The 25,086-nt window shown below is 56.6% G+C and overlaps 1 protein-coding gene across 1 annotated transcript; it reads left to right on the top strand.

Moving 5' to 3' along the window:
* The first annotated feature begins 2,044 nt into the window (after positions 1–2,044).
* On the top strand, positions 2,045–24,957 carry NBEAL2 (neurobeachin like 2). Its single transcript, XM_042817057.1, has 55 exons — positions 2,045–2,221; positions 3,638–3,726; positions 3,974–4,117; positions 5,007–5,088; positions 5,414–5,526; positions 5,599–5,681; positions 6,187–6,272; positions 6,962–7,235; positions 7,319–7,425; positions 7,917–8,000; positions 8,084–8,167; positions 8,296–8,394; positions 9,124–9,695; positions 9,765–9,897; positions 9,967–10,086; positions 10,438–10,765; positions 10,853–10,935; positions 11,392–11,484; positions 11,936–12,107; positions 12,633–12,766; positions 12,844–13,003; positions 13,081–13,183; positions 13,685–13,838; positions 13,983–14,141; positions 14,222–14,381; positions 14,537–14,622; positions 14,731–15,423; positions 15,503–15,681; positions 15,771–15,930; positions 16,852–16,989; positions 17,082–17,387; positions 18,037–18,186; positions 18,974–19,131; positions 19,213–19,337; positions 19,413–19,533; positions 19,609–19,766; positions 20,075–20,208; positions 20,327–20,434; positions 20,548–20,643; positions 20,725–20,849; positions 20,922–21,062; positions 21,145–21,275; positions 21,350–21,459; positions 21,536–21,653; positions 21,718–21,815; positions 21,899–22,015; positions 22,087–22,176; positions 22,254–22,363; positions 22,484–22,656; positions 22,802–22,896; positions 23,002–23,118; positions 23,199–23,360; positions 23,443–23,591; positions 23,770–23,905; positions 24,632–24,957. Exons 1-55 carry the CDS (start codon positions 2,120–2,122, stop codon positions 24,734–24,736), a joined length of 8,307 nt encoding a protein of 2,768 aa, XP_042672991.1. The 5' UTR covers positions 2,045–2,119; the 3' UTR covers positions 24,737–24,957.
* Positions 24,958–25,086: the final 129 nt, after the last annotated feature.

The following is a 25,086-nucleotide window of genomic DNA, read 5'->3' as shown; positions in this document are numbered from 1 at the left end:
AAAAAAACTCCAAATCCCCCTCTATCCCCACCCCCATTCAGAGCTTCAATGCCCCCCTCCCCAGTCTGGTTCCTCCTGCCCAAGGCGGGGAGCACACCCCCTTTTTTTTCTCCCCCCACCCCATTACTCACACTTGGGGAAGGCTCCATAACCCCCCCCCATCCCCCTCTGCTTGTGTCTGTCCCCCCCTCCCAGCAGCAGGTGCGGCCGCAATGACATTGGAGCCACGTCCTGGGCTCATTGCTCTCCATTGGAGCAAGCAGTGGGGGGAGGGGGGTCCTACACCTTTGTGGGGGTCGTACACCTTGGGGAGAGTTCCACTCCATTGCGTTCTCCCCCCCCCCATACATCAGATTTAATTCCTCTCAAGCTGCCAAAGCTTTGTTCATCCCCACATGGCAGGCATCCCCCATGATTGGAGGACAAGGGGTTCCCAACCCCCCCCAAAGCCACCACCTCTGGGGATCCCTTCAGCTGTCCCCACCCACCCCATCCTCTTTCTGGGTCCAAACGATGCGTTTTGGGTGGTGGTGGCACGCAGCGTGGCTTTTAAGGATGAGTGGTGAAGCCTTTCGGTCTCACGCTGGTGTCATTAGGACCGAGGCTTGTTAGGTGCAGGGGGGGCTTCGTCTGGTTCGGGATTGTCCCTGCACAGAGCTCCGGGGGTCTGCAGGTTTCCCCTCTTCCTCCCTGCCCCCCAGTAGCAGCACTGTGAGCCTTGAATATTGGCAGAAAAAGGGATTTGGGAACGGTGAAACACAGAGGAGGAAGTGGTGGCTGTCAGTAGGGGAGGGGACCAGTTTGGAACTGGGAGGTGCTGGGAGGTCAGGCTGGGGGATACATGGGGACAGGTGCCGTGCTTGGGGGTGTGCATGCACATTTATTTGTATGGGGGCACGTGCCGTGCCATAGGGATGTGCGTGCTCTTATGGGGACAGGTGCCATTGCCATTGAGATGTGAATGCTCTTAAGGGGACAGGTGTCACGCCGTGGGGCTGTGCTTGGTTCTGTGGGGACGTGTGTTATGCCATTGGGGTGTACAGACCTTGTATGAGGACTTGAGCCGTGCCATTAGGGCGTGCATGCTCTTATAGGGACGTGCGCAGTGCCTTTGGGATGTGCACTATTCTGTGCTGTGCCATTGGGGTCTATGTGCTGTTATATGTGCTGTTGTCATTGGGGTTTGCACTCCTGTCTGGGGACATGTGCCATGCCTTCGGGGTTTGCATGCTCTTTTGGGGACATGTGCCATGGCTTTGGGTGGTTGTGCTCTTGTGGGAACGTGTGCTGTGCCATCAGGGTGTGCGTGCTGTTATAGGGACAGGTGCCATGCTGTCGGGGTGTGCATAGTGTTATGGCAACATGGGGTGTGCACAGTGCCATCCCCACACTTCTGTGGGAACGTGTGCCATGGCATTGGGGTGTGTGTGTGCTCTTATGGGGCCATGTGCCATGACAGCCAGTGCTGTTAGCCCCCCCAGGCAGGTTGTCCTTTGGGATCTGTCTCTTGGTGGGCAGGGGTCACCATTAGGTACCAAATGCCAGCAGCATCTCAGGACCGCTGGGGTCCAGACCCTAACCTGAACTGCCGTAGGGACCTAGCTGTAGGGTGCATGTGGACACGGGTCACCCCTCGGGGACAATGGCACAGAGGTGCTGGCGCTGAGAGCTCCGTTCCCAGGCGGCTCCGCGCCATGAGCCCCAAAGCCACCCAACAGGATCTGCCAGCGGGGCGGGCACGGCGGGGGCGAGCGGCGCACCATGGGACGCCGGCATGGGGACAAGGGGCACGCGGTAAGGTGACAGTGACAGCCGGACAGGGGGACAGCAGCAGGGTGCCACCGAGGCGGGATGCTGAGAACGGGCCAACTCGCTGCACCCGTGGGGTTGGGTGTCCCCAGGGCGGCGGTGGCACGGCGGGATGCTGCCACAGCCCCGTGTGCGGCGGTGACAGTGGCCCCGCGTGAGCCTCCGCCGGAGGAAATGTCGTTGGGGCCACGAGTGACTTGGCATTTCCTGAGTCTCTCGTATGTTTTAAGCAAACTAAAGGGAGGGTGGAAGGAAAAAAATAATAACATCACACACACATACACACCCCCCCCACGGGTCCCGTCACTGCATGTCTCCGCGCGCGTTTCCGCTCCTCGTCCTCGCTCCGGCGGTGGCGGCACCGGGGGCCATGGAGCCGTGCGGGTGTCCCATCATCACGTCCCCCCCACAGGTAATGGGGTGTGAGCCCCCCCCCCCTGCCCCTGGGGCGCTGTGGAGGAGCGCTTCTCTCCTCTAAATGGGGCGGCGGAGGGTTTGTGAGCTGCTGAGGGGAGAGCGGGGCTTGCGGGATGCTGGGCTTTGGGGGGCTGGTGCCGGGGGGGGTGTAGACCCACAGGTGGTGGTGGAGGGACAGTCCCTGCCAAAGTTGGGGTATGTGGGAATAGAGTGAGCCCAGAGTGCTCCGTATGGGGTGCACAGATATCCAAGGGTGCTTTGGGGGGTGCACAGGGGCTTGGACATTCCACAGTGCTTATGGGGGTGCAGAGGGATGGGGAGATCCCATCCATGAGATGCATGGGAACAGGGGTGACCCCAAAAAGCGTGGGTCACCCCGAGGTTCTGCACGGGGCTGTAGTGCTCCGTGAGGTGCATAGGGACGTGGGTCACCCCAAGGTGCTCTGTGGGGTGCACAAGGGCATGGGTGATTCAAATGTGCTTGCTGTGGTTTGTGGACACCATGGGGTGCCCCATAGGGATCATGCATCGTTCCAAAGTGCTCTGTGGGGCACACATGGGTTTGGGTGATCCCATAGTGCCTTATGGTGTCCATGGACACCCAAAGGTGCTCCATTACTCTCACAGAAGCATGGCATGACCCCAGGGTTCTGCATGGGGTGCAGAGGTGCCTGGACACCTCAGGCCGCTCCGTGGAGTGCATGGAGATGTGGGTCACCCTAAGGTGTTGCTTGTTGTGCAGAGGGATAAGGTGACCCTATGGTGCTCTGTAGGGTACATGGAAACCCAAAGGCATTTTGTGGGGTGCAGAGGGATGTGGGTGACTGCAGAGTGCTGTATAGGCACAGGGACATCCAGGAACCATGGCTGTACAGCGTTGGGTGAATCACCCCTTGCACAACCCCATGAGGAGTGGGGCCCGCACGCTACCTGCTGATTGGCTGCACCATCCTATAGGGCCAGGTGCTGTTGCTGTTGATTGGCTGGTAGCTAGGTGCTCTGCTTGCTGATTGGTTGGCAACTCTACAGGTTTTGCTTCTCTGCGTGCTGATTGGTCAGTAGATCCACAGGTTGTGCTGTTCTGCATGCTGATTGGCTGATGGCTCCAGGGGTGTGTGGCCACTTGCTGTGCTGATTGGCCAACCGTTCTCGGGGGGTGGGGGGGAGGGGTTGGAAGGAGGGGAGGATTTGGGGGTTGTGATTGTTTTGCATGCTGATTGGCCAGTCTTCATGGCACTGGATCCGTGCCAGGCATCCATTGGCCAACAGTTCCCAGAGGCTGTGCTGATTGGCTGGAGGATGGATCCCTAGCGGGAGCTGATTGACCACTACCCAGCTGCCCTTCGGGAGTGGGCACTACAAGGGTGCCCCCACCCCAAAGAAAAAACCAACTCAAGCCTCCCTGTTGCAGAAGGACCTGGCATACCTGCAGCAGTGGCTGGAGGCCTTTGTCATGAACTTTGAGAAGGTCATAGCCGTGCCCTCGCTGGAGCCCCGCAGGTGAGGGTGACCCCTCTTCCCCCCCAAAAAAAAGAAATTAAAAAAACACCACTTCCCTCTCCCTTTCCTCCCTCCCCCACCCAGTCAGAACTCAGCTCTGGGGTTTTGCTGCAGCTCATCCGCTGCGGTTTGCAGCCATCCGGCCCCAGATGGGAGGTTTTTAGCACCGGGTTGGGGTGGGGGTAAGTCCCATCCTGTCGTTTCCCCCTTCTCTGTTCACTTATTTTCCTCCCCCCGCCCCCATCAGGCCAGAGGAGGCAGTGTCAGAGATCCCAGTGCTGCCACGAGAAGTGCTGCAGGTGCTGAGCCAGAGGCTGGCACAGTGTGTGGGGCAGGGTCCCCGACTCGGGCAGGCACTGCTGCTCCTCAAGTTCTTCATCATCATCTGCAGGTGGGTGCAGGATCCCCCCCCCATGGACAGATCCCAGCTGCACCCCATCCTCCCCCTCCAAAGTGCATCACTCCCCTCACAAAAGTACATATTCCCCTCTCAAAAGTCCACTCTGAAAGTTCATTGTGTCGTGTCCCCCCCAAAAGAGCGCATTGCGTCCTCCCCATTCCCTGCCCCAAAAGCACAGTCTCCCCCCAGCACGTGCTGTACCCCCCACATGCATCGTGTCGCCCCTCAGTGACATTGTCCCCCTCAATACACATCACATTCTGACCCCCAAAAAGTGCATCGTACTCCTCTAAAATCTCACTGAGCGTTGTGACCCCCCAGAAAAGAAGCACCAGTCTCCCTCCCTGAAAGAAAAAAAAAAGATGCATCTTGTCCCCTTACGTTCCTTGTGCCCTCCCCAGGTGCATCATAGCCCCTCAAGTGCATTGCATCCCCCACTCCCCCCCCCTTACTCCTTTCCATTAAGCAGCCACTCCCTGCCCGTTCCTGTTCCTCTCCCGGGGGGGGCCCTGTGGTGGCCGTCTGGCCCCTTCCTGCCTGCTGCTCTCCTGGCGCCGCTGCCTGTACACCGCAGATAAGGCTGTGCTGATGGCAGCCTCTGCTTGCTCCCACCCAATCCCTTGTTGCTGAAACATCCCTAGAGGCTCCCCCAGCAAGAGGACTGTCCTTCTGTCCCCCCTCCCAGCCACCAAAGCCTTTATATTTAGCACTGGATAGGAGCCAGGTCCTGAACAATGGGGCTGCACTGGGCTTTGAGGTTTGGCTGCGTAGCGTGGGAGGATGGGGTCAGCCCAGGACGTGCCCTTGGTCGGCACTTATCCACCTCTCTAGGTGTGTTATTCCCCCACCACCCCTTCCCCATGGCATTTACACCTTGCAGAAACCTCGAAAATGTCCAAACCGACAAAACCCCCGGCTTCATCCCGGAGGTGCTGGCACTGCTGCGGATCTGTGCGAGCAAGGTGAGCATTGCCATCGTCACGACCCCAATCCCCAGTGCTGGGAGGGCAGATATGGGGGCAGGATGAGGAAGGGGCTGTTCTGTACCCACCTGACCCCAAATCGTAGCAAAGAGGAGGAAAGAAGTGGGATGGGAGCAAGCGTTTGGGCACCATTTTGGGGTGCAGGCTTAAATCCTATTGGGTACCATTTGGGGGCAAAAGGATGCTTGGGTACCACTTTGTGGCATCTTTGTGCACAGGGATGAATCCCAATTGGACAAAGGTGGCATAGGAGGGTATTGGGGATATTATTTGGGATTAACCTTTCTCTGCCTGCCCCTGGCAGCTACGCAGTGGCCAGGAGGATGGGGCACAGCTGGAGAGCGTGATGCTGTATGCCCTGCACCTCTGCGAGTGCCTCTTCGACCCCTACCAGACCTGGCGCCGGCAGCTGAGCGGGTGAGCACCAGGGGCATGGATCCCTGCATCCTGTACCCTTCTTCTCCCTGCTCCTCATTCCTCTCCTTCCAGAGAAGTTGTCAGCACGAAGGAGAAGAGCAAATACAAGTTCGCCCCCGCCGCTTTGCCCCCTGAGTTCGACACCTTCTTCCAAGGTACAGCCATCACTGCTCCCTGCAGCCCCCCTGCTTTGTGTGGTCTGGGCAACAATCCCTGAAAGCTGAAGTCTTTTTATTATCCTGTGATTAACCCTGAGTTTTAAATCCATTGTTTATCCACCATGGTGTACAGTGCTGGGCCTATTTTATTAGCACCTGACAGAAACACAGCTTGGCTGGGGAAGCTCTGAAAACCCCATCACTGACCTGTGAAATAGAAACCCTCTCTGGGTTAGGGGGCTGCAGAAAGCACCTAAAGTCCCAGCAAGCTGTTAGTGGTGCTGGCTGTGAATCCCCATTCCCCAGCTGAACCTGATTTTAGAACCAAAACCTCTAGATTTTACAACAGCAATCTTCCCGTGCTGCAGCCAAAGCTGAAAATAGCTGAGGGGTTTGCACTCCATCCCCCCTCCATCAACAACAAGGTCAAGGGTAGGTTGTGGGATGGGTAGAGAGGGGAATTTCTGCCTTTTATTTTCTGCCACCTCTCTTGTACTTGCAGAATGTTTCCAGCCTGGTGGGCAGCTCCCCGACGAGCTCCAGCTCCGGCTCATCCACCTCTTTGGAGCCATCCTCTCTGGGGCCAAGGTGGGATGGGGGCACGGGGGACAACACTGCTCTGCCAAACCTTCACTCCCCAAACTGTGCTGAGACTAAACGGCAAAGCCTTATTTATTACAAGTGAGATGCTTTGCTGCAATTAAACACCTTAATTCTGCAAAACCTTATAGAATCACAGTTAAAATTGCAAGCCAAAATTCATGGTTTTACCTTTAAAAAGCAAAAATTAAGTTAAGGAGATATCTAAACTGAAACTGATCCGGCAGAGCTTGCTCACCAGCAATAACATGTTCAAATCTGGGATGCAGCTGAGAGCATCTCAGCTGGAAAAATCAGTGCTGAGCACACGCAAGTTCTAATCAACCCGGTGCTTAAGAAAGCAGAGCTTGATTAACAGCTCTGAAATGTGCTTGGAGTTAATTTGCATATACCAGAAGCAGGCAGGAAAGCAGCAATGCATTGTGCAGATATCATAGATTCTTAGAATCATAGAATCACAGAGTGCCTTGGGTTGGAAGGGACCTCAAGGATCATGAAGCTCCAACCTCCCTGCCGCAGGCAAGGCCACCAACCTCCATATCTAAAACTAGACCAGGCTGCCCAGGACCCCATCCAACCTGGCCTTGAACACCTGACCTGACTTAAATATGGGATTTTATGCCAAATTAAAAAGATTTGTTATTTTTTTTTTATTATTTTCTTTTTGTCCCTGACAGTCCAACGCGCTGCAAGCCATTACGCCGGCAGCATTGGAGGTGCTGCTGGGAGTGCTGCGCCGGGTGAGCTCAGGGCCCCCGCCGTGCTTTGGGCTGCTGGGTCTGACACTGAGCAGTGTGGTGGCAGCAGTGCATGCCCTACATGCCAGCAGCCCTGGCCCTGTGCCCCTGCGAGTGCTGCTGGATGGGTACTTCAGAGTGCTCAACGCTGACCCCACCACTGTGTCACCGGAGGCGGCCGGAGGGCTCATCGCGCTGCGGGTGCAGATGTTGGGTAAGTTGGAGCAGGGTTTGGGAGCATGGGAGAGGGGTGGCAGAGTGGGTGCTGAGCCCTGTTCCCCACTCTGCCCATTGTAGATGCCATCCCGGCCATGCTGAGCTGTGATGACCGGCCGGTCCTGCAGGCCGTCTTCCTGAGCAATAACTGCTTCGAGCACATCATCCGCCTCCTCCAGAACAGCAAGGTACCAGAGTGCTGCAGTATGCCTGCACACAGCAGGGTTGGGCTTTGAGATGAGGTCATGGAATGAACTACAGAATCTTAGAATGGTTCCAACCTTAAAGCCTATCCAGTACCAACCCCCTGCTATATGGACACCTCCCATAGACCAAGCACCTGAAGCCCCAGCCAGCCTGGCCAGGGATCACAGCTGCTTTGAGCAGTCTGTGTAAAGAATTTCCTTCTAACATCCAACCTGCATTTCGTCTCTTTTAGTTTAAAACCATTTTCTCTTGTCCTATCACTATCTGCCCATGTAAAAAGTTATTCTTGCATGCACTGCAGCATCCTCACCTGCACCATCCTCAGCCTCTGTGACTGTAAACACCCTGAGCAGTGCTGGGATGGAGCCACTCCAGCACCATCCCTGTACCCCAGAGCAGGGCAGGAATGGTTCATAACCCTATTTTTAATCCCTCCACCACCCACTGTTGGTCTCTGTCTTCCTCGCCCCAGCTCTACCTCAACAGTCCACAGGACGCAGGTGAAGCCTACAACAAGCTCTCTGTGCAGCCACCAGCCAGCAATGGGCTCCAGCAGGTATTCTGAGAAACTACCCCTCACTCAGCTGCCTGGTAGGATTAGGGGTGATGCCCACAGCTGACCCACCACCTGTCCCACAGGTCTTCGACAGCGGCTCCGATGCCATCGCAGTCCATGCCATCAGTGTGCTCACAGCCATCATGAGCAACTCACCCTCTGCAAAGGTGGGAATGGGAGGAGGATGTCCCCAAGCACAGATGGGGTTTGGGTTTTTCACCCCAAAGAAATGCCTTGGGGTGATGCAGCTCGTCCTAGGGCTTTTGTAGGACCTCATGTATGTGCATGCTTGCAGGAGGTGTTTAAGGAGCGCATTGGCTATGCCCATCTCTACGAGGTGCTGAGGAGCCAAGGCCAGCCCACGCAGCGCCTGCTTCAGGAGCTCCTCAACATGGTAAACACTCCCTTGGCTAATCCAGAAGCCTTCCCATCTCCCATAAGCCTTCTTCTCCTTCGCTCTAAGCAAAATATTCTATGCTGGCACCTTGGTGGAGCAGCTAGGCTGATCTCAGCCCTCTCATCTCCAGTCCCTTCTGGGTCCCCCTCCTAATGTGGTCACACTGTCTTCAACTTTGAATCATGCTCAGCTTTGGGGAGATTCGAGCCTATTTGAATGCTGTGCTCTTTGCTCTGGGACTGTTGGGTGGGTGTGTGGGGGTCTTCAAGGTGCTCAATGCAGGAGGATCTCCCCAGGTGCTTGGTGCACAGGGTTGTCTGTCATTTGTTGCATGAGGGTCTCCAGGAGTCTTGGTGCAGGGGTTCCCCAAAAATTTTGGTGCACAAAGGGTTTTGCTTTGCAGAGGGTCTCCAAGGCACTTGGTGCAGGGAGGTCTCCCAGAAGATTTCATGTATGAGACTCTCAAGATGCTTGGTGCATAGGGGTCCCCAAGATGCCTTGGGAAGGGGAGTCTCCAAGATACTTGGTGCATGAGGGTGTCCAACACACCTAAAGCATGGGGGCCCAAAATGATGTGCACAAGGGCCTCCCAAGACACTTGGCTGACAAGGGTTTCCCAAAGTGCTTAGTACACAGAGGTCTCCACCACGTATCCAAAATGGCTAGGAGAGGATTCGTCTCTCCGTGTGGTGAGGACCTCACCAACCATCTTCTGTATTCCGACAGGCAGTAGAAGGTGACCACAGCTCCTTCCCAGCACGCCCCATCCGCAATGAGCAGCCTCTGCTCCTGCTTCTGGCCTGGCTTCCAGCACTGGCATGCCGTGAGCTGCAGCTCTTCCTCTCAGAGCGGCTGCGGCAGCTATGCGAGGCCTCTCTGCCCAGCCGCCTCACCTGCGTCAAGTCAGGCATGGTGGGCAGCCTGCTGGCTGCTCTGGCCTCAGAGCCAGCACTTCCAGCTGCCTGCTCTGAAAACCTGCTGGAGCTGCTACGTGTGCTGGGCAGGCTTTCCATCCGGCCTGGGGAGCTGCGGCAGCTATTGAGGCTGCTGAGGCGTGAACGGGGCCGGGGCGCCCACCCCTACACAGCTCCAGTCCTGCGCGTGCTCTCGGGAATGGCACGGGCTGAGGGACCCCCACGGGCACTGCAGTACTTCGACCTGACACCTGGCATGGCAGGGATCATGGTGCCTGCCGTCCAGAAGTGGCCTGGAGGTGCCTTCGCCTTCCATGCTTGGCTCTGCCTCAGTGAGGAGGAGTTCGGGCCACCGTCGAGACCGAAGAGGAGACAGCTTTACAGGTGAGGATGGGGTGGTGAGGGTGAGGATGGTAAGATGCGACTGTCCCCACTGCGCTGTCCTCTCTTCAGCTTCTTCACAGCCAGTGGGACGGGCTTTGAGGCTTTCTTCACCACCGACGGCATGCTGGTGGTAGCTGTCTGCACCAAGAAGGACTACATGACGGTGGCACTGCCGGAGGTGGCCTTCAACGACTCATCCTGGGTGAGTGATGTCCCCATCGCCGTCCTCGTGATGGGGAATACCCCTCACACCTCTTGCTTGTCCCCACAGCACTGCATTGACGTTGTCCATGTCGCTGGCCGCCGGCCTTTCGGCCAGAATGTGGTCAGCATCTACGCAGATGGACATCTACGGAAGACAGCACAGCTTCGCTTCCCATCCCTCCACGAGGTCAGGGCCATCCCCAGCACTGCACCATCCTTCTCTGTGACACTGGCTGGGAACTGAATACTGCTCCTTAACAGGCTGCCCAGGGAAGTGGGGGAGTCACCATCCTTGGAGGTGTTTAAGAACTTAGGAAGAACTTCTTTACTGAAAGGATTGTGTAGAATCGGAACGGGTTGCCCAAGGAAGTAATTTGAATCACCATCCCTGAAAGTATTTGAAAGACTTGTAGATGTGGTGCAGAGGGAGCTATTTCAGCTATTTGAGCTAGATTTGACAGTTCTGGGTTCGCAGTTGGACTTGATGACCTTAAAGGTCTTTTCTTGAAATGATCCCATGATCTCTTCTCCCATGCAGTCCTTTACCTCCTGCTGCATTGGCTCTGCGGGGCACCGCACCACCACAACAGCCTCCAGCAGCAGCCACCCACCGCCGTCCCATGGGCTGGAGCTGACCTTCCCCCCACATCCCGTGCTCTGCCGCTCACAGTCCTTCCCTGCCACCCTGGGACCCCACGTCTGGACCCCCCTGCAGCCCCCCACCGAGGGAGTGGTGTCCACCACAGCAGCTGGCAGCCAGGATACTGAGTGGGGCACCCCTACTTCCCTCGAGGGCCACCTGGGCTCTGTGGCTATCTTTTGTGAAGTGCTGCAGCAAACCCAGGTCAAGGCACTCTTCTGCTTGGGTACGTAAGAGCTGCACACGTCGGTGAGGCTTCTGGTGGCAAATGCATCCCCAGCCCTTCTCCACTGACCCCTCTTTCTTTGCTCAGGTCCAAACATCGCATCTCCATTTACACTGGAAGGTGACCTTGTGGAGCTCAGCAGCAAGCTTCTGCTGTACTACACCCCACAGGTGAGGACAGACCCATGAAGAAGCTCTCACTTCACCTGAACTCACCAGGACCTTTCTCTGTGTGGGGGATGTTGAGCCTATGTCCATGCCTTCCCATCTTTTCCCACTGAGATTTCTTGATGGGTCACACACTGATCATATCATAGAACCATAAAATCACAGACTGGTTTTGAGTTGAAAGAGGCCTTACAGCCCATCCACATCCAATCCCTGCCATGGGGAGGGTCACCATCCACCAGATCAGGTTGCCCCAGTCCCCAGCCATAGTGGCCCTGAGGACTGCCAGGTGTGGGACATCCACAGCTTCTCTGAGCAACCCGTTCCAGTGCCTCACCAATCTCTGAGTAAAAAATTTCCTTCTAATATCTATTCTAAACCTTCCTTATTTTAATTTCCCTCTTGTCTTGTGCCCAGCAAATGTCCACTGTCTTCATAGATTGGGATGCTCTCTTCTAGGCCTGCAGAAATAACATCTGCCTGGACCTCTCTCCCAGCCATGGTTTGGACGGGAGGCTGACGGGACATAAGGTGGTCAACTGGGATGTCAAGGTATGTTGGGTGCCAGGTGGCCCATCCTGACCCCATGACCTGGGGTACCTTTGGGTTCAGGACAGGACTTTTGTGAGGTGTTACATGGCCAAGGTGGTTCCCCAGCAGGGGAGCTGGGGGAGTAGATGGTATTGGTTCCAGCAAGGACCTACGGCTCCACCGAAATCCAGCATATTCCATGGCCCTCCCAAGGACCTCTGTGCCTTGTGGGCTCTCAGTGTCCAGACTGGGCTCCATGAATGGTCACTGCAGGGGAACACATGCTTCTGAGCAGCCTGTTGGAGGTGTGTGTTGTAGGATAGGTCAAGGCATATTTCACTCTTTGCTGGCCTTAGGGCCTTGTCCCTTGGGCAGGATAGGTCCTGTGGATCCCTGGCTCTGCCTTCTGTACACGACCATCACCATGCAGCACTCGGGAGCACACAGCAAACCTTCTCACCTTTCTTGGCAGGACGTGGTCAACTGTGTGGGTGGGATGGGTGTCCTGCTGCCCCTGCTTGAGCAAGTGGTGACCAAGAAGGAGGAATCTGAGGACGAGCAGGAGACCAATGACCTCGTGGGGCCAGAGCTGACGTCCTCCAGGAACGCCCAGGGCATGCTCATCCCACTGGGCAGGTCCTCAGGTGAGGACTCTGAGGGGGATGTGGGGCAGGAGCCACACTGCTCAGGTGGCTGGAGGTAACCCCACTGCCACATAGATGCTGCCTACGCCTGGCTGGTATTGTCATGCCCAGAACACCAAGATTTATGATGTTACGGAGAAACCTTGCTGTTGCTGACGTATTTTCAGGTTATTATGACCAAATTAATCATAAGTGAGAAGTTCTGGGAAGATGAGGGTGATTCAAGCTTGCTGACCTCCGTTTTGACTTTGCTTTTAGTCTCTGATGTCTTATCGTACACTTAGGTTCATGCAGAAGCCTTAGCCCCCATAGGAAATGAGAGATTTCTTCCTACTAACTTTCAGGGAGCTCAGAGCAGCTGAGGTTTCCACTCAGTTAAATTGGAGGGAAATGGGTGAATGGGATGGCAAGTATATGGAGAAAAGTCGGTGACAGGGTCACCAGGATGCCCATCATGGTCAGAGGTGGGAAGAAGCCCGCAGGGAGCAGGGCTGATGGCTCCCAGCTCTGCCCTGTGCCTTGCAGAGAGCAGGCTGGAAAGGAACAGCGTGGCTGCCTTCCTGCTGCTTGTGAAGAACTTCATCCGCAACCATCCAGTGAACCAGGAGAGCCTGGTGCAGTGCCACGGGCCGGCCATCATCGGTGCGCTGCTGCAGAAGGTGGGGGCTGCCACAGCTACCAGGCTCCATCCTGGGTCTCTCCCCATGCTACAAACCTTCCCTCTCACCCTGGGCAGGTGTCCAGCCCACTGCTGGATATGAGCACGCTGATGGCCTCGCAGATCCTGATGGAGCAAGTGGCCTCTGAGGGCAGTGGACTGCTGCTGCACCTCCTCTACCAGCATCTCCTCTTTGATTTCCGCATCTGGAGCAACAGCGACTTTGCTGTCCGCTTAGGTGGGAGCAGGGGCATCTGCAGGGATCCCTGGGATGGTGGTGTGGCCACCAGGGCCGCTCACGGCCTCTCCATGCAGGTCACATCCAGTACCTGGCCAACGTCGTCAAGGACCACAAGCAGCGCATCCGTAAGAAATACGGGGTGCAATACATCCTCGACTCCATCCGGACGTACTACGGGTGAGCTGCTGCTTGTAGCTGGGGCATCTAGCCCCCAGGCACCAGCACCATGGTGGGCTTGGTCTCTGGGAGCTGCACATTGGGTTAGATGCTTTTATTTGGGATTATATTCCCCCTGCAAGCATATCAAGGAAGCATTGCGATAAGCGCTTCTGCGCCCTGTGCCCTGTCCCTTCAGAGACCCAATACATGGGGTAAATGTTGTCTTGTGTGCACAGTTGGCCTGAAGGGATGTTCACTGTCCAGGAGTTGCTCAGGCTTCATGTTGGGATTTGGGGTTGTGCTGATGATGAGGGACAAAGAGAAAGAGGGTGGCTATGTACTACCCAGTGGGAGTATCATAGAATATGAGTTGAAAGGGACCCCTAAAGGTCATCTGATCCAACTGCCCTGCAGTGAACAGGGACACCTACAGCTTGATCACGTTGCTCAGAGCCCCACACAGCCTGACCTTGAGTGTGTGCAGGGATGGGGCATCCTCCACATGCATCTCTTCTTCAGTTCCTCCAGGGAGAAGTCCACAGCTACTGATGACATCAAAACGGTACAGACATCCCTCTTCAGCCTGGTGAAGGATTTTTTCTGCAGGAGTTTCTCTGGGGAGGAGATGCAGAGCTTGCTGAACTATGTGGCCGCAGCACAGGATGAGCAGCAGGTATGAGTTCAGGCCATCCAGGTCCCACCAAATCACCCTAAACATTGTCCCCAGACAACTAGGGCTGCCCCTGCTCTTGGCAGTGGTCAACAGGCAAGTGGGGGTGCATGGAGGACAGCATGCAGCCGTCCCTGTTGCCTGTAGGTCTGCGGAGCACTGGAGGTGATACACAGCCTGCTGAAGGGCTCGCCCTCCCAGGAGCAGCTTTTTGCCTTCCTCTTTGAGCCAGGCCATGTGGAAGTCCTCTTTTCACTGCTGGTACAGAAGAAGTTCTCAGATGAAGTACGGGAAAGAGTCTTCAGGGTGAGATATGTCTCTGGTATTGTCCCTTGGGGCTGGGGGTGTCCCTACAACAGCATCATCATCCCTCTCTACCTTGCCAGGTGCTCTACAAGATGCTGAAGTACGAGAAGGTCCCTGAGCGCTGCAAGAGCCGCCTGAAGTTGAAGGACATTGGGTACCAGGGGCTCATTGCCTGCCTCAGCGACATCCCCAGTTCCATGTTGCTCTTCCGCTGCCTCTCAGAGCAGGTCCTTGGGGCAGGTACCGTGTGTCCTGCCCAAGTCCACCCTGTCCCATCCTGAATCATACCACAAAGGCCATCCTGTTGGCTTACCACGGGGCTCAGCTGGCTGGGGGTAAGCCTGGGGACCTTTTGTCGCTTTGGGAGACAAAAAGCCCTCTCTCTTTGCCTGCAGATCCTCCTAACTACAAGGACCTGGTGGCTGTGGTTTACCTGTCCCACCGGGCTGACCTGACTGTCCGGCTTGATATCTGCCGCAAGGTGAGCAGAGCCTTTGGTGATCATCCATCCCCCGCCATTCAGAGGGTCCAGCTACCCCAAGAAGAGCTGAGGTGACTCCATTGGATCCCTCCTCTTCTCTTTCTGTAGCTCTTCCACTTGATCTACGCACAGCAGGACATGGTGAGGCAGCTGGCCAGGCTGGCGGGCTGGCAGGACACGCTCACCAAGCTGTATGTCAAGGAGTCCTATGAGTCCCGCCAGCACAGCCTCAGCCACTCGGGCAGTGGGGGCTGCCTTGAGCTCCTCCGCTTCACAGACCACCCCAGCAAGGAGACTGAGGTGGGCAAGGACAGCATGGGCAGCATGAGCCCGCTGCCAGCTGAGCTGCAGGAGGTGGACGTCTTCCTGCCACTGGGATATGAAGCCTCAGACCAGGAGCTCTCTGAGGGCTTCTCCGACCACTCCATCTCGCCCAGTGGTCGCACCAAGTCCTTCCACTCCTACAACTTCAAGTCCTTCGACTCCTCCGACCGGGCGAGCCGCTCTTCCTCCAACCCTGGGGATGTCCCCTTTGATGGGGTCTACCACCCACTCTCACCTTTCTCCACCTCACCCTTTGACCTGGGGCTTGACCTGGCCAGCACCAGCTCCATTGCCACAGCTGAGAGTGGTGCACAGACACCTGCCAGCGGCCCCGGAACCCCTTCACCCCTGGAGAGCTTCAAACCCTTTCCAGGAATGCGAAACCGCAAGAGCTCCAGCCTCTCCAATGTGCTGGATGAGAGCAGCTACCAGGATGCTCTGCCCAGTGACAACATCTCCAACACCAGCAACCCTCAGGTGAGCCCCAAATCCATCGCACTGCCCAAAAAGGTGATACTGTTGGGAATCTCTAATGCTTTTCCCCCTCCCGTGGTAGCAAACGCCTGAGGAGGAACTGTGCAACCTCCTGACCAACATCATCTTCTCGGTGACGTGGCGCGGGGTGGAGGGCTGGGATGATGCTGCATGGAGGGAGCGTGGCCAGGTCTTCTCCGTCCTCACCAAGCTGGGCACGGCGTGTGAGCTGGTGCGGTCCCCCGATGAGATCAAGCGCAGGTTTGCAGGGGGAATACAGGCTCTGTGGGTGTACTGTGGGGCTGTTCCGGGGTGGTGGCTACCCTGCAGAGCCACCTGTTATCCCACAGCTTGCTGGAGATGATGCTGGAGTCAGCGCTGACGGACCTGAAGGAGTCGGGGCCAGCTGCCCTGTCCGGCCTCACCCACAATGCACTCAAGCTGCTGCGACTGCTCCAGGACTTCTTGTTCTCCGAGGGGCACAACAACCAGGCCCTGTGGAGTGAGAAGGTGCGTGGCTGCAGCCAGGGTCCCAGGTCGAACCCTACACCTTTGTGCTACTCTCTAACCCTGGAATCAGCCCTGACCCTAAACCCAGCCCCTAACACAAGCCTAACCCTAGTAAGTAACCCATGGCCTAATTCTGAAACCTAGTCCATAACCTGTAAATCCAGCCCCAACCTCTAAAACTAACCCTAAATCTAAGCTCCATCCGTGTGCTCTTGCCATAAGCCCCAGCTCTAACCATAAGTCTTAACCCTAAATCTAACAGAACACCCTGTTGTAAACCTAACCCTAATGCTAACCACTAACCCTGTTAATCCTTGACCCTCAACCCTGCCCTTAACCTGTAGCCTATAAACCTCATCTTATAAACTAACCCATGCTTTAATTCTAAAACCTTGTCCTAGCCCATAATCTATAAATCTGACCTCTTAACCTGATTCTAAACCTTTACCCTAACACTATACTCTAACTGTTAACCCCAATCCTATAACCTAGCCCTACACCCTCATCCTAACCCCTTAACCTTACACAACCACCATGTGCCCAAACCCTATATCTAGTCCTATCTCTAATCCTATACCCTGTCCCTCATTTAAAACCTATAATAAGACCCATAACCCTACCCCTATATTCTAAACACTAACTTAACTTATAACCTGGAAATCTAATCAGACCTAATCCCAATCCTAACACTTAATCTTAGCCCTACACCATTACCATAAGCCCACACTCTAAGCCCCGACCTGCTACCCTGATGCCAAACATGCTTTCACCTAATTCCCTGCCCTAACCCCAACACTCATCCCATCCCCTACCCATAACGCAAACCCACAGCAAGCAAAGTCAGTGAGGTCTGGGAGCTGGGGACAGATCTGCTGGCTTTGTGAGGACTCACTGTGTCCCCCTTTCTCCCCCCACCCCAAGATCTATGAGGGGGTGAGCAGCCTTCTGGACAAGCTGGGTGTCTGGTACCACCCAGCCAATGGCACCTCTGACCTCAAGGAGATGGCCCAGACAGGGCTGCGCATCCTGGTGGGCTACATCCTGCTGCAGGACCCCCAGGTAGGTCACCCCTTCCCTGGGCTCCGGAGCAGACTTCAGTGCTTTTGGGTGGCTCCATCTAATGCCCCATCTGTGTGTTTGTGTCCCCTAAGCTGCACTCACTGGCCTACGTGAAGCTGCACAGTTTGCTGCAGACTTCCACAGCCCCCAAAAAAGATGAAGCTTGCTACCTGCTGGGCAAGCTGGAGACCCCACTGCAGCGTTCACTGGATGCCAAATCAGAGACCTTCTCCTGGCTGGTGCCCATTGTGCGCACGCTCATGGACCAGTGCTACGAGACTCTGCAGTTGCAGCAGTTCCTGCCCTCGTTGCCTCCCACCAATGGCAGCCCCACGTTCTATGAGGACTTCCAGCAGTTCTGCACCACCCTTGAATGGAGGAGCTTCATTGAGAAGCACGTGGGTGCCGTGGGGTATGGGGTGGTATTGCTGGGGGTGTTGGGGAACCTTTCTGAAGCTTAAAGAGGGTCCAGAGGAGGGCTGCAAAGATGATCAGGGGACTGGAGCACCTCCCCTACGGAGATAGGCTGAGGGAGCTGGGCTTGTTCAGCATGGAGGAAAGGAGGCTGCAGGGTGATCTCATTACAGCCTTTCAGTACCTAAAGGGAGCCTACAGACAGGAGGGGAATCAACTCTTGAAAGGGCAGATAACAGCAAGACAAGGGGAAATGATTTGAAGTTGAGGGAGGGAAGATTTAGCTGTCAGAGGGAAGTGGTGAGAGTGGTGAGGTGCTGGAACAGGCTGCCCTGAGAAGTTGTCCCCAGAGGTGTTCAAGGCCAGGTTGGATGGAGCCCTGGGCAGCCTGGTCTAGTAATAAATATGGAGGGGGGTTGGAGATTCATGATCCTTGAGGTCCCTTCCAACTCAGGCCATTCTATGATTCTGTGATTAACTTTGAGTAGCATGTTGGAGCTGGGTTCCACCGTTGCCACTGGGCTGGGACAGCACAGTTCCATGCAGAGTTGACCTCCAAAAAAGAGATGCTCATAGATGGTGCTGGTGCCAATGCGCCCTGCAACATCTCTCTTTTCCCTATTTGCTCTTCAGGTGCAGCCCACCATGGCCCAGTTTGAGATGGACACATTTGCCAAAAGCCACGACCACATGTCCAACTTCTGGAATGCCTGCTACGATGCCATGATGAGCAGCTCCCTGCGGAGGGAGCGGGACAAGGCAGACAGCAGGAAAATGTTCCAGGTGCTGCCTCCTCCTGGCCCCAGGGACATTACCATGGGGGTGGGCTCCTCGTCCTGTGGCCGTGGTCCTAAACCCAAGGATGTCATTCTGTGGGCATGCTCCTTTCCCTCATGCTCATCACTTTGGGAACGTAATCCTGGAGATGTGCTCCTCACTCCAGAATGTCATCCTAAGGTTGTGCTCCTTACCCTGAGGGCATACTCCTCACCCCAGGAACATGCTCCTCGTCTTGAGGACATGATCCTTGAGATGTGCTCCTCATCCCAGAGATGTTATCCTGGGGACGTCCTTCTCATCTCAGAGATACTGTCCCAGTGATATGCTCTTTGCCCCTGGATGTCATCACAGGGATGTCCTTCTTATCCTGGGGACATCATCTGCAAGACATGCTCCCCACTCCAGCATCGTGCTCTTCACCTTGGGGACATGATCCTGGAGATGTGTTCTTCATCTCAGGGTTCTCATCATCCCAGTAACGTACTCCATACCCCTGGAGCACAGCTGCATGATGATATCCCTGACCCTAGGAACGTGCTTCTCACACCAGGGTCATCATTTGAGGGTCACCCCAGGGTCATGCTTCTCACCATGGGGACATGATCTTGGGGATGTGCTCCTCATCTCAGGGATGTTATCCTGGAGACATCCTCCACACTCCAAGAAATACTGTCCCAATGATATGAATGTTATGCTCTTCAGCTCTGAGATATCATCCCAGAGATGCGCTCCTTGCCCCTGGGACCTCCCCAGGTCCCATCTTTACCTCACCCTCCCTCTCCCTTGGCAGGAGCTGGTGCTGGAGCCAGTGGCAAAACGTACCAAGGCTGAAAATGCCCGGCATGCCAACGTGCTCAAGCAAGCCAACAACCACCACAGCACAGTGCTGAAGCAGTGGCGCTCCCTGTGCCGCCTCCTCACTTCACCTCGCTCCGCCTGGGCTGACCGGTGAGCACCCATTGTCCCCCCCCTTGGATGCAGGGGATCACAGATGGGGGCCTGGGCTGCCTTACTCCATCCCGCCCTCAGGAACCCACCCGAGGTTCGCTGGAAGCTGTCAAGTGCTGAGACTTACTCCAGGATGCGGCTGAAGCTGGTGCCCAACCTGAATTTTGACCAGCATTTGGAGGCCAGCGCTCTGCGGGACAACCTGGGTGAGGCTCCTAGGGGCTCCTTGACCCCTTGTTCCCCCTGCCAGTGTGATGCTTACTGACCCCTCCTCATTTCAGGAGCTGATAACCTCCACAATCCTGCTGAGTCCCTCCCACTTGCCATGGCCAAGGAGGCTAAGGTGAGCGAGCTGGAAGACGACCAGCTGGCTGAGGAGGATCTCCCCATCCTGGACATCCAGTGAGTGTCCCCATCCCCTTCCATTACACTTGGTCCCCCAGGCTGGGAGTGTTCTCACCACCCTGTGTCACTCAGGGCTGAGCCCAAGGAGCAGAACCAGCGGGAGAAGCTGGTGGTCTCAGAGGACTGCGAGCTCATCACAACGGTGGCTGTTGTCCCTGGCCGCCTGGAGGTGACAACCCAGCATGTCTACTTCTACGATGGCAGCAGTGAAAAGGAGGAGACAGAGGGAGGTAACAACATGTGCCTGGGAGAGCTTGGGATGGGGTGACTGAGGCTCAATCTCTGCTTAATCACTGGTCTTAGAAAAGTTAGAGTGTGTCCTTGCTCCTCAAGTGGAATGAAGATGCCTCTGTCCATCCCCTGTCCCCCCTGAAGTCCATCTCCGTGCATGCTGACCCTTTCAGGGTGCTTTCCTTGACGTGGGCCAGGCCCAGGCTGCTCCCTGGGGTGGTGCTGTCCCCAGTTTCTACCTCATCCCCTGCCTTGTCTCCGTGCTGTGGGTCATTGAAGCCTGTGGTGCTCTGTGCTGTCCCTGCAGGGATTGGCTATGACTTCAAGCGCCCCTTGTCCCACCTGCGTGAGGTTCACCTGCGCCGCTACAACCTGCGCCGCTCTGCACTTGAGCTCTTCTTCATCGACCAGGCCAACTACTTCCTCAACTTCAAAAAGAAGGTGACAGCACCCTAGATCCCCTAGTCTCCAGCCAGGCACCTCCTCAATGTCCTAGGGCTATGTTAATGTCTGCGTGGGGACCTTGAGCTCACCAGGGCTCCTATCTCCATCCCTGCAGGTGAGGAACAAGGTCTACTCCTGCATCCTGGGTTTACGGCCCCCCAACCAGATCTACTTTGGCAGCCGCTCACCTCAGGAGCTGCTGAAAGCCTCAGGGCTCACCCAGGTATCCATATACTCCTGAGAGAGGATGAAGGGTTGCCCCTAGTGGGGACAGCTATGGAGTTTGCTCTATCTTCTGCCCCCACATCCACCTCTGCCGTCATCTCTTTGCTCCAGAAATGGGTTCTGCGGGAGATCTCCAACTTTGAGTACCTCATGCAGCTGAATACGATTGCAGGACGCACCTACAATGACCTCTCACAGTATCCCGTGGTGAGCACTCTGCGTCCCCTCCCCAAACTGAACAGTGGCCCTGGAAGCCCCCCAACCTGACTCACTTCCTTCCCCACCCAGTTCCCTTGGATCCTGCAGGACTACGTCTCGGAGACGCTTGACCTCACCAACCCATCTGTGTTTCGGGACCTGTCCAAACCCATTGGGGTCGCCAATGAGAGGCATGCACGGGATGTGAAGGAGAAGTGAGTGGCTCCAGAAAAGAAGGACCAAGGGATCAGAGCTCCTGCCCTGACACCCCTGCTTTGCCACCGCAGGTATGAGAGCTTTGAAGACCCCACAGGCACTGTGGACAAGTTTCACTACGGTACGCACTACTCTAACGCAGCGGGCGTCATGCACTACCTGATCCGTACCGAGCCCTTCACCACGCTGCACATCCAGCTTCAGAGCGGCCGGTGAGCACCCAGCAGTGGGACCCAGGGCCTGGGGCAGAGCCACGGCCACCCCCAGGGTCCCACAGATGCCCCGTGCCACCAGGTTCGACTGCTCGGACCGGCAGTTCCACTCGGTGCCAGCAGCATGGCAAGCCCGCATGGAGAACCCTGTGGACGTCAAGGAGCTCATCCCTGAGTTCTTCTACTTCCCCGAATTCTTGGAGAACCAGAATGGTGATGGAGGGACGGGGATGGGGATGGGGACAGGATGGTTGTAGCCTTGACTGCTGGCTGTACTCTGCCCACAGGCTTCGATCTGGGCTGCCTGCAGATGTCCAACGAGAAGGTGAGCGACGTGGTGCTGCCACGGTGGGCACGCTCCCATGAGGACTTCATCTACCAACACCGCAAAGCCCTGGTGAGATGCTGGAGTGGGATTGTTTTGGGGAGAAAACGGGCATTCCCAGCCCTGCTGACACCCAGTGTCCACTCAGGAATCAGAGTACGTCTCAGCCCACCTCCACGAGTGGATCGATCTCATTTTTGGGTACAAACAGCGAGGCCCAGCTGCTGTGGAGGCCCTCAACGTCTTCTACTACTGCACATATGAGGGTGAGCCAGGGGGACAGGGGGGGGGGGTGCCCACTGGCGGCCTCACTGACACCCCCATCCCCAGGTGCTGTGGACCTGGATGCCATTGCTGATGAGACACAGAGGAAGGCTTTGGAGGGTATCATCAGCAACTTCGGGCAGACACCCTGCCAGCTGCTCAAGGTGGCTCATTCCTTCGGAAAAACCAAAGCCCCCTGCCTCGTTTGAGGAGGTGCTACCCCGTTTTCATGGCTCTCTCCCCCCAGGAGCCCCATCCTGCCCGGATGTCAGCTGAGAGTGCAGCCCGAAGGCTCGCACGCCTGGACACCCGTCCACCCAACGTCTTTGAGAACTTGGACCAGCTCAAGTCCTTCTTTGTGGAGGTGGGAACAGGGACATGGGGTGGCAGGGGCACCAATGAGGAAGGGACCCACTGACTGTGTGTTCCCTGCAGGGCATCAGCGATGGTGTGTCCCTGGTGCAAGCTGTGGTCCCCAAGAACCAGGCGCACTCCTTCATCACTCAGGGATCCCCCGATGTCCTGGTGAGCAAAGGGGAACTGGAGGATGCTGGTGTTGGGTGTCCCTGGGCCGTGTCACAGCTGTCACTACCTTTGCCCAGGTCACCGTGAGTGCCAACGGCTTGCTGGGGACCCACAGCTGGCTGCCCTACGACAAGAACATCTCCAACTACTTCAGCTTCACCAAAGACCCCACCGTCTCCAATGCAAAGTGAGCCCGCAAGGATCTCCTCTGTCCCTGGGTTCCTTGGGTCACACAGCATCGTGGGGTGCTGGTGGTGCCATTCACCTGCCTGCATCCTTGTCACCATCCCATGTCCCTCCACTCCAGGACCCAGCGTTTCCTGCAGGGCCCCTTTGCCCCCGGTGCTGACCTGTGCTCCCGCACTCTGGCTGTGTCCCCCGATGGGAAACTGCTCTTCAGTGGGGGACACTGGGACAACAGCCTGCGCGTCACCTCGCTGGGCAAGGGGAAGGTCATTGGGCACATCACCCGGCACATAGGTACAGTATCCCCCTCCACGGGGTGCCAGGACTGTGCAGGGACATCTCCCCAGACTCCATCTCTGCGTCTCTCTCGGTGCCACCTGATGCTGAGACACCTTGGCACAGGAGCAGCAGCTCAACGGTGTCTCCCTTCATGTCACAGATGTTGTTACCTGCCTGGCACTCGACCTGTGTGGCATCTACCTCATTTCTGGCTCCCGGGACACCACCTGCATGGTGTGGCAGGTCCTGCAGCAGGTAGGGAGCTGCACTTTGTGCCAGCTCTTAGCATGAAGACAGTCACTGCTGGGAGTGTGCAGTGGCACAGCAAGGTCCTTGAGGTCCCTGTGTGCCCTCCAACAGGGCGGGTTTTCCAGCGGCTTGGCCCCCAAACCCATCCAGGTCCTGTACGGCCACGATGACGAGGTGACGTGCGTGGCCATCAGCACCGAGCTGGACATGGCTGTCTCAGGCTCCAAGGTCAGCCAGGGCAGGTGGCGTGGCTCATCTCTAGGTGTTGGCAGCACCAACCACGGCTGCCTTGTCCCCTTTCTCCTTAGGATGGCACCATCATCATCCACACCATCCAACGGGGGCTCTTCATGAAGTCCCTGCGGCCTCCCTGCGAGAGCTCGCTGCCCGCTGCCATCACCCACCTGGCTGTGGGGCCGGAGGGGCAGATTGTCACCCAGACCGCTGTGGGTGAGCGCGCTTCCCTGAAGGTGAGGTGGCACGGCAGGGCTGGTGTCCCCATGTCCCCCACTCCCTCCTCTCTGTTATCCCTCATTTTGCTCTCTTTTGAAGGATAAATTCGCGCTGCACCTCTACTCAGTGAATGGGAAGCACCTTGCCTCCGTCCCGCTGGACCAGGAGGTGACGGCCATGTGCATGACGGAGGAGTTTGTGGTGCTGGGGACCATGCAGTGTGGGCTGGAGATCCGTGACCTCCAGAGGTGAGGGGTAGAATAATTGAATTGTTAAGGCTGGAAGGGACCTCTCACATCACCGAGTCCAATCATCAGCCCATCACCACCATGCCCACTGAACCGTGTCACTCAACGTGACATCTGATGTTACACCCCCTTGAGATTCCCATAAGTTCCAGTCTGCCACATCTTCTCTTCTTTGCAGCCTCCAGGCAGCAGTGCACCCTTTGCCCATGCGAGTGCCCATCCACAGCGTGTCGGTGACCAAGGAGAAGAGCCACATCCTTGTGGGGCTAGAGGATGGCAAGCTGATTGTGGTGGGGGCCGGGCAACCTGCAGAGGTGAGCACAGCCATAGGGATTGGGAGGTCAGGACAGGAGGTGGAGGGGGGCCACAGAGATGCATCCCCTGTGCTCAGCTGGACTGGGGAACTCTGCTTGTCCTCATCGCTCCCAGAGCAGAGAGGGATAGGGATGGTGATGGGTTAGAGTATGAGTGGATTGGGAGGGAATGGGGTGGGTTGAAATTGGTCAGGATGGGATGGGATAGAATGGGTGGGTTGAGGTGGGATGAGATGGGACAGAATTGATAGTTTGGGATGGTTTGGGGTGGAGTGGGGCAGAATGAGTGTATTGGGTGAGGATGGGGACTGTTGGGTTGGGTCAGAATGGTTGGGATGGATTGGGGTAGGACAGACAAGATGGGTGAGATGGGGATGGGAATGAGGATCCACCCAAGGGTAGGGTGTGGGGTTTGGATGGAAGTGGGAGAAGAGAGAGAGTTGTGGGTGGGGTTGAGGAAAGAATTGGGGATAGGGATGGGGATGCAGATCAGGAAATGGATGCAGAAGATGGAGGAAGGACTGGAACGGGAACTTGGAATGGGATGATGGGGGGTGAGGATGAATGTGGAGTTGGCGGAAGAAATAGGAGACGAAGATGGGGACGGAGTTGGGGATGTGAAAGGAGATGAGGATGGGCTTGGAGCTGTGGAAGAGGATGGGAATGGAGATATGGAAGGGAATGGAGATGAGCTGTGGGGTAATTGCTGACCTCCCCCTCCCCTAGGTGCGCCCCGGCCAGTTCCACCGGCGGCTCTGGCGTTCCACCCGCCGCATCTCCCAGGTCTCAGCTGGCGAAACGGAGTACAACCCCACCGAGGGCAAGTCCTAGGCTGGCAACCCACACCCGGCCCCGATGGCCTTCCTACAGCACCCGGCCCCTCCTGGGGGGGCACGGCATGAAGGGGGACACCGATCCTCCTGCAGCAGCGCCCCGAGCCCCTTGCGAGCCGGGGGGGGTGAGGATGAGGAGGGTTGAGCCCCATGGGGGCTGCATGCTCGGCCCCATGCCGTGGCCTTATCCAGCCCCATTGGGATGGGGGCAACCGCCCCGGCCCGGGGGGGGGGGGGGGGGCGGGGGGGGGGACCCTTGCTGGGAAGGGGGTACCACATCCCCCCCTCACGCCTGCTGGCCAGGAGCCGGCTCCATCCCCCCTTCCCCCCCAGAGTTTTTTTCTATCG

The sequence above is a fragment of the Centrocercus urophasianus genome, unplaced genomic scaffold, assembly GCF_019232065.1.
Source record: "Centrocercus urophasianus isolate 14NV4802_14NV808 unplaced genomic scaffold, USGS_Curo_1.0 seq_16, whole genome shotgun sequence".
Classification (NCBI taxonomy): Eukaryota; Metazoa; Chordata; class Aves; order Galliformes; family Phasianidae; genus Centrocercus; species Centrocercus urophasianus.
Note: the sequence above shows the minus strand (reverse complement) of the source record. Positions and strands in the feature narration are given on the sequence as shown.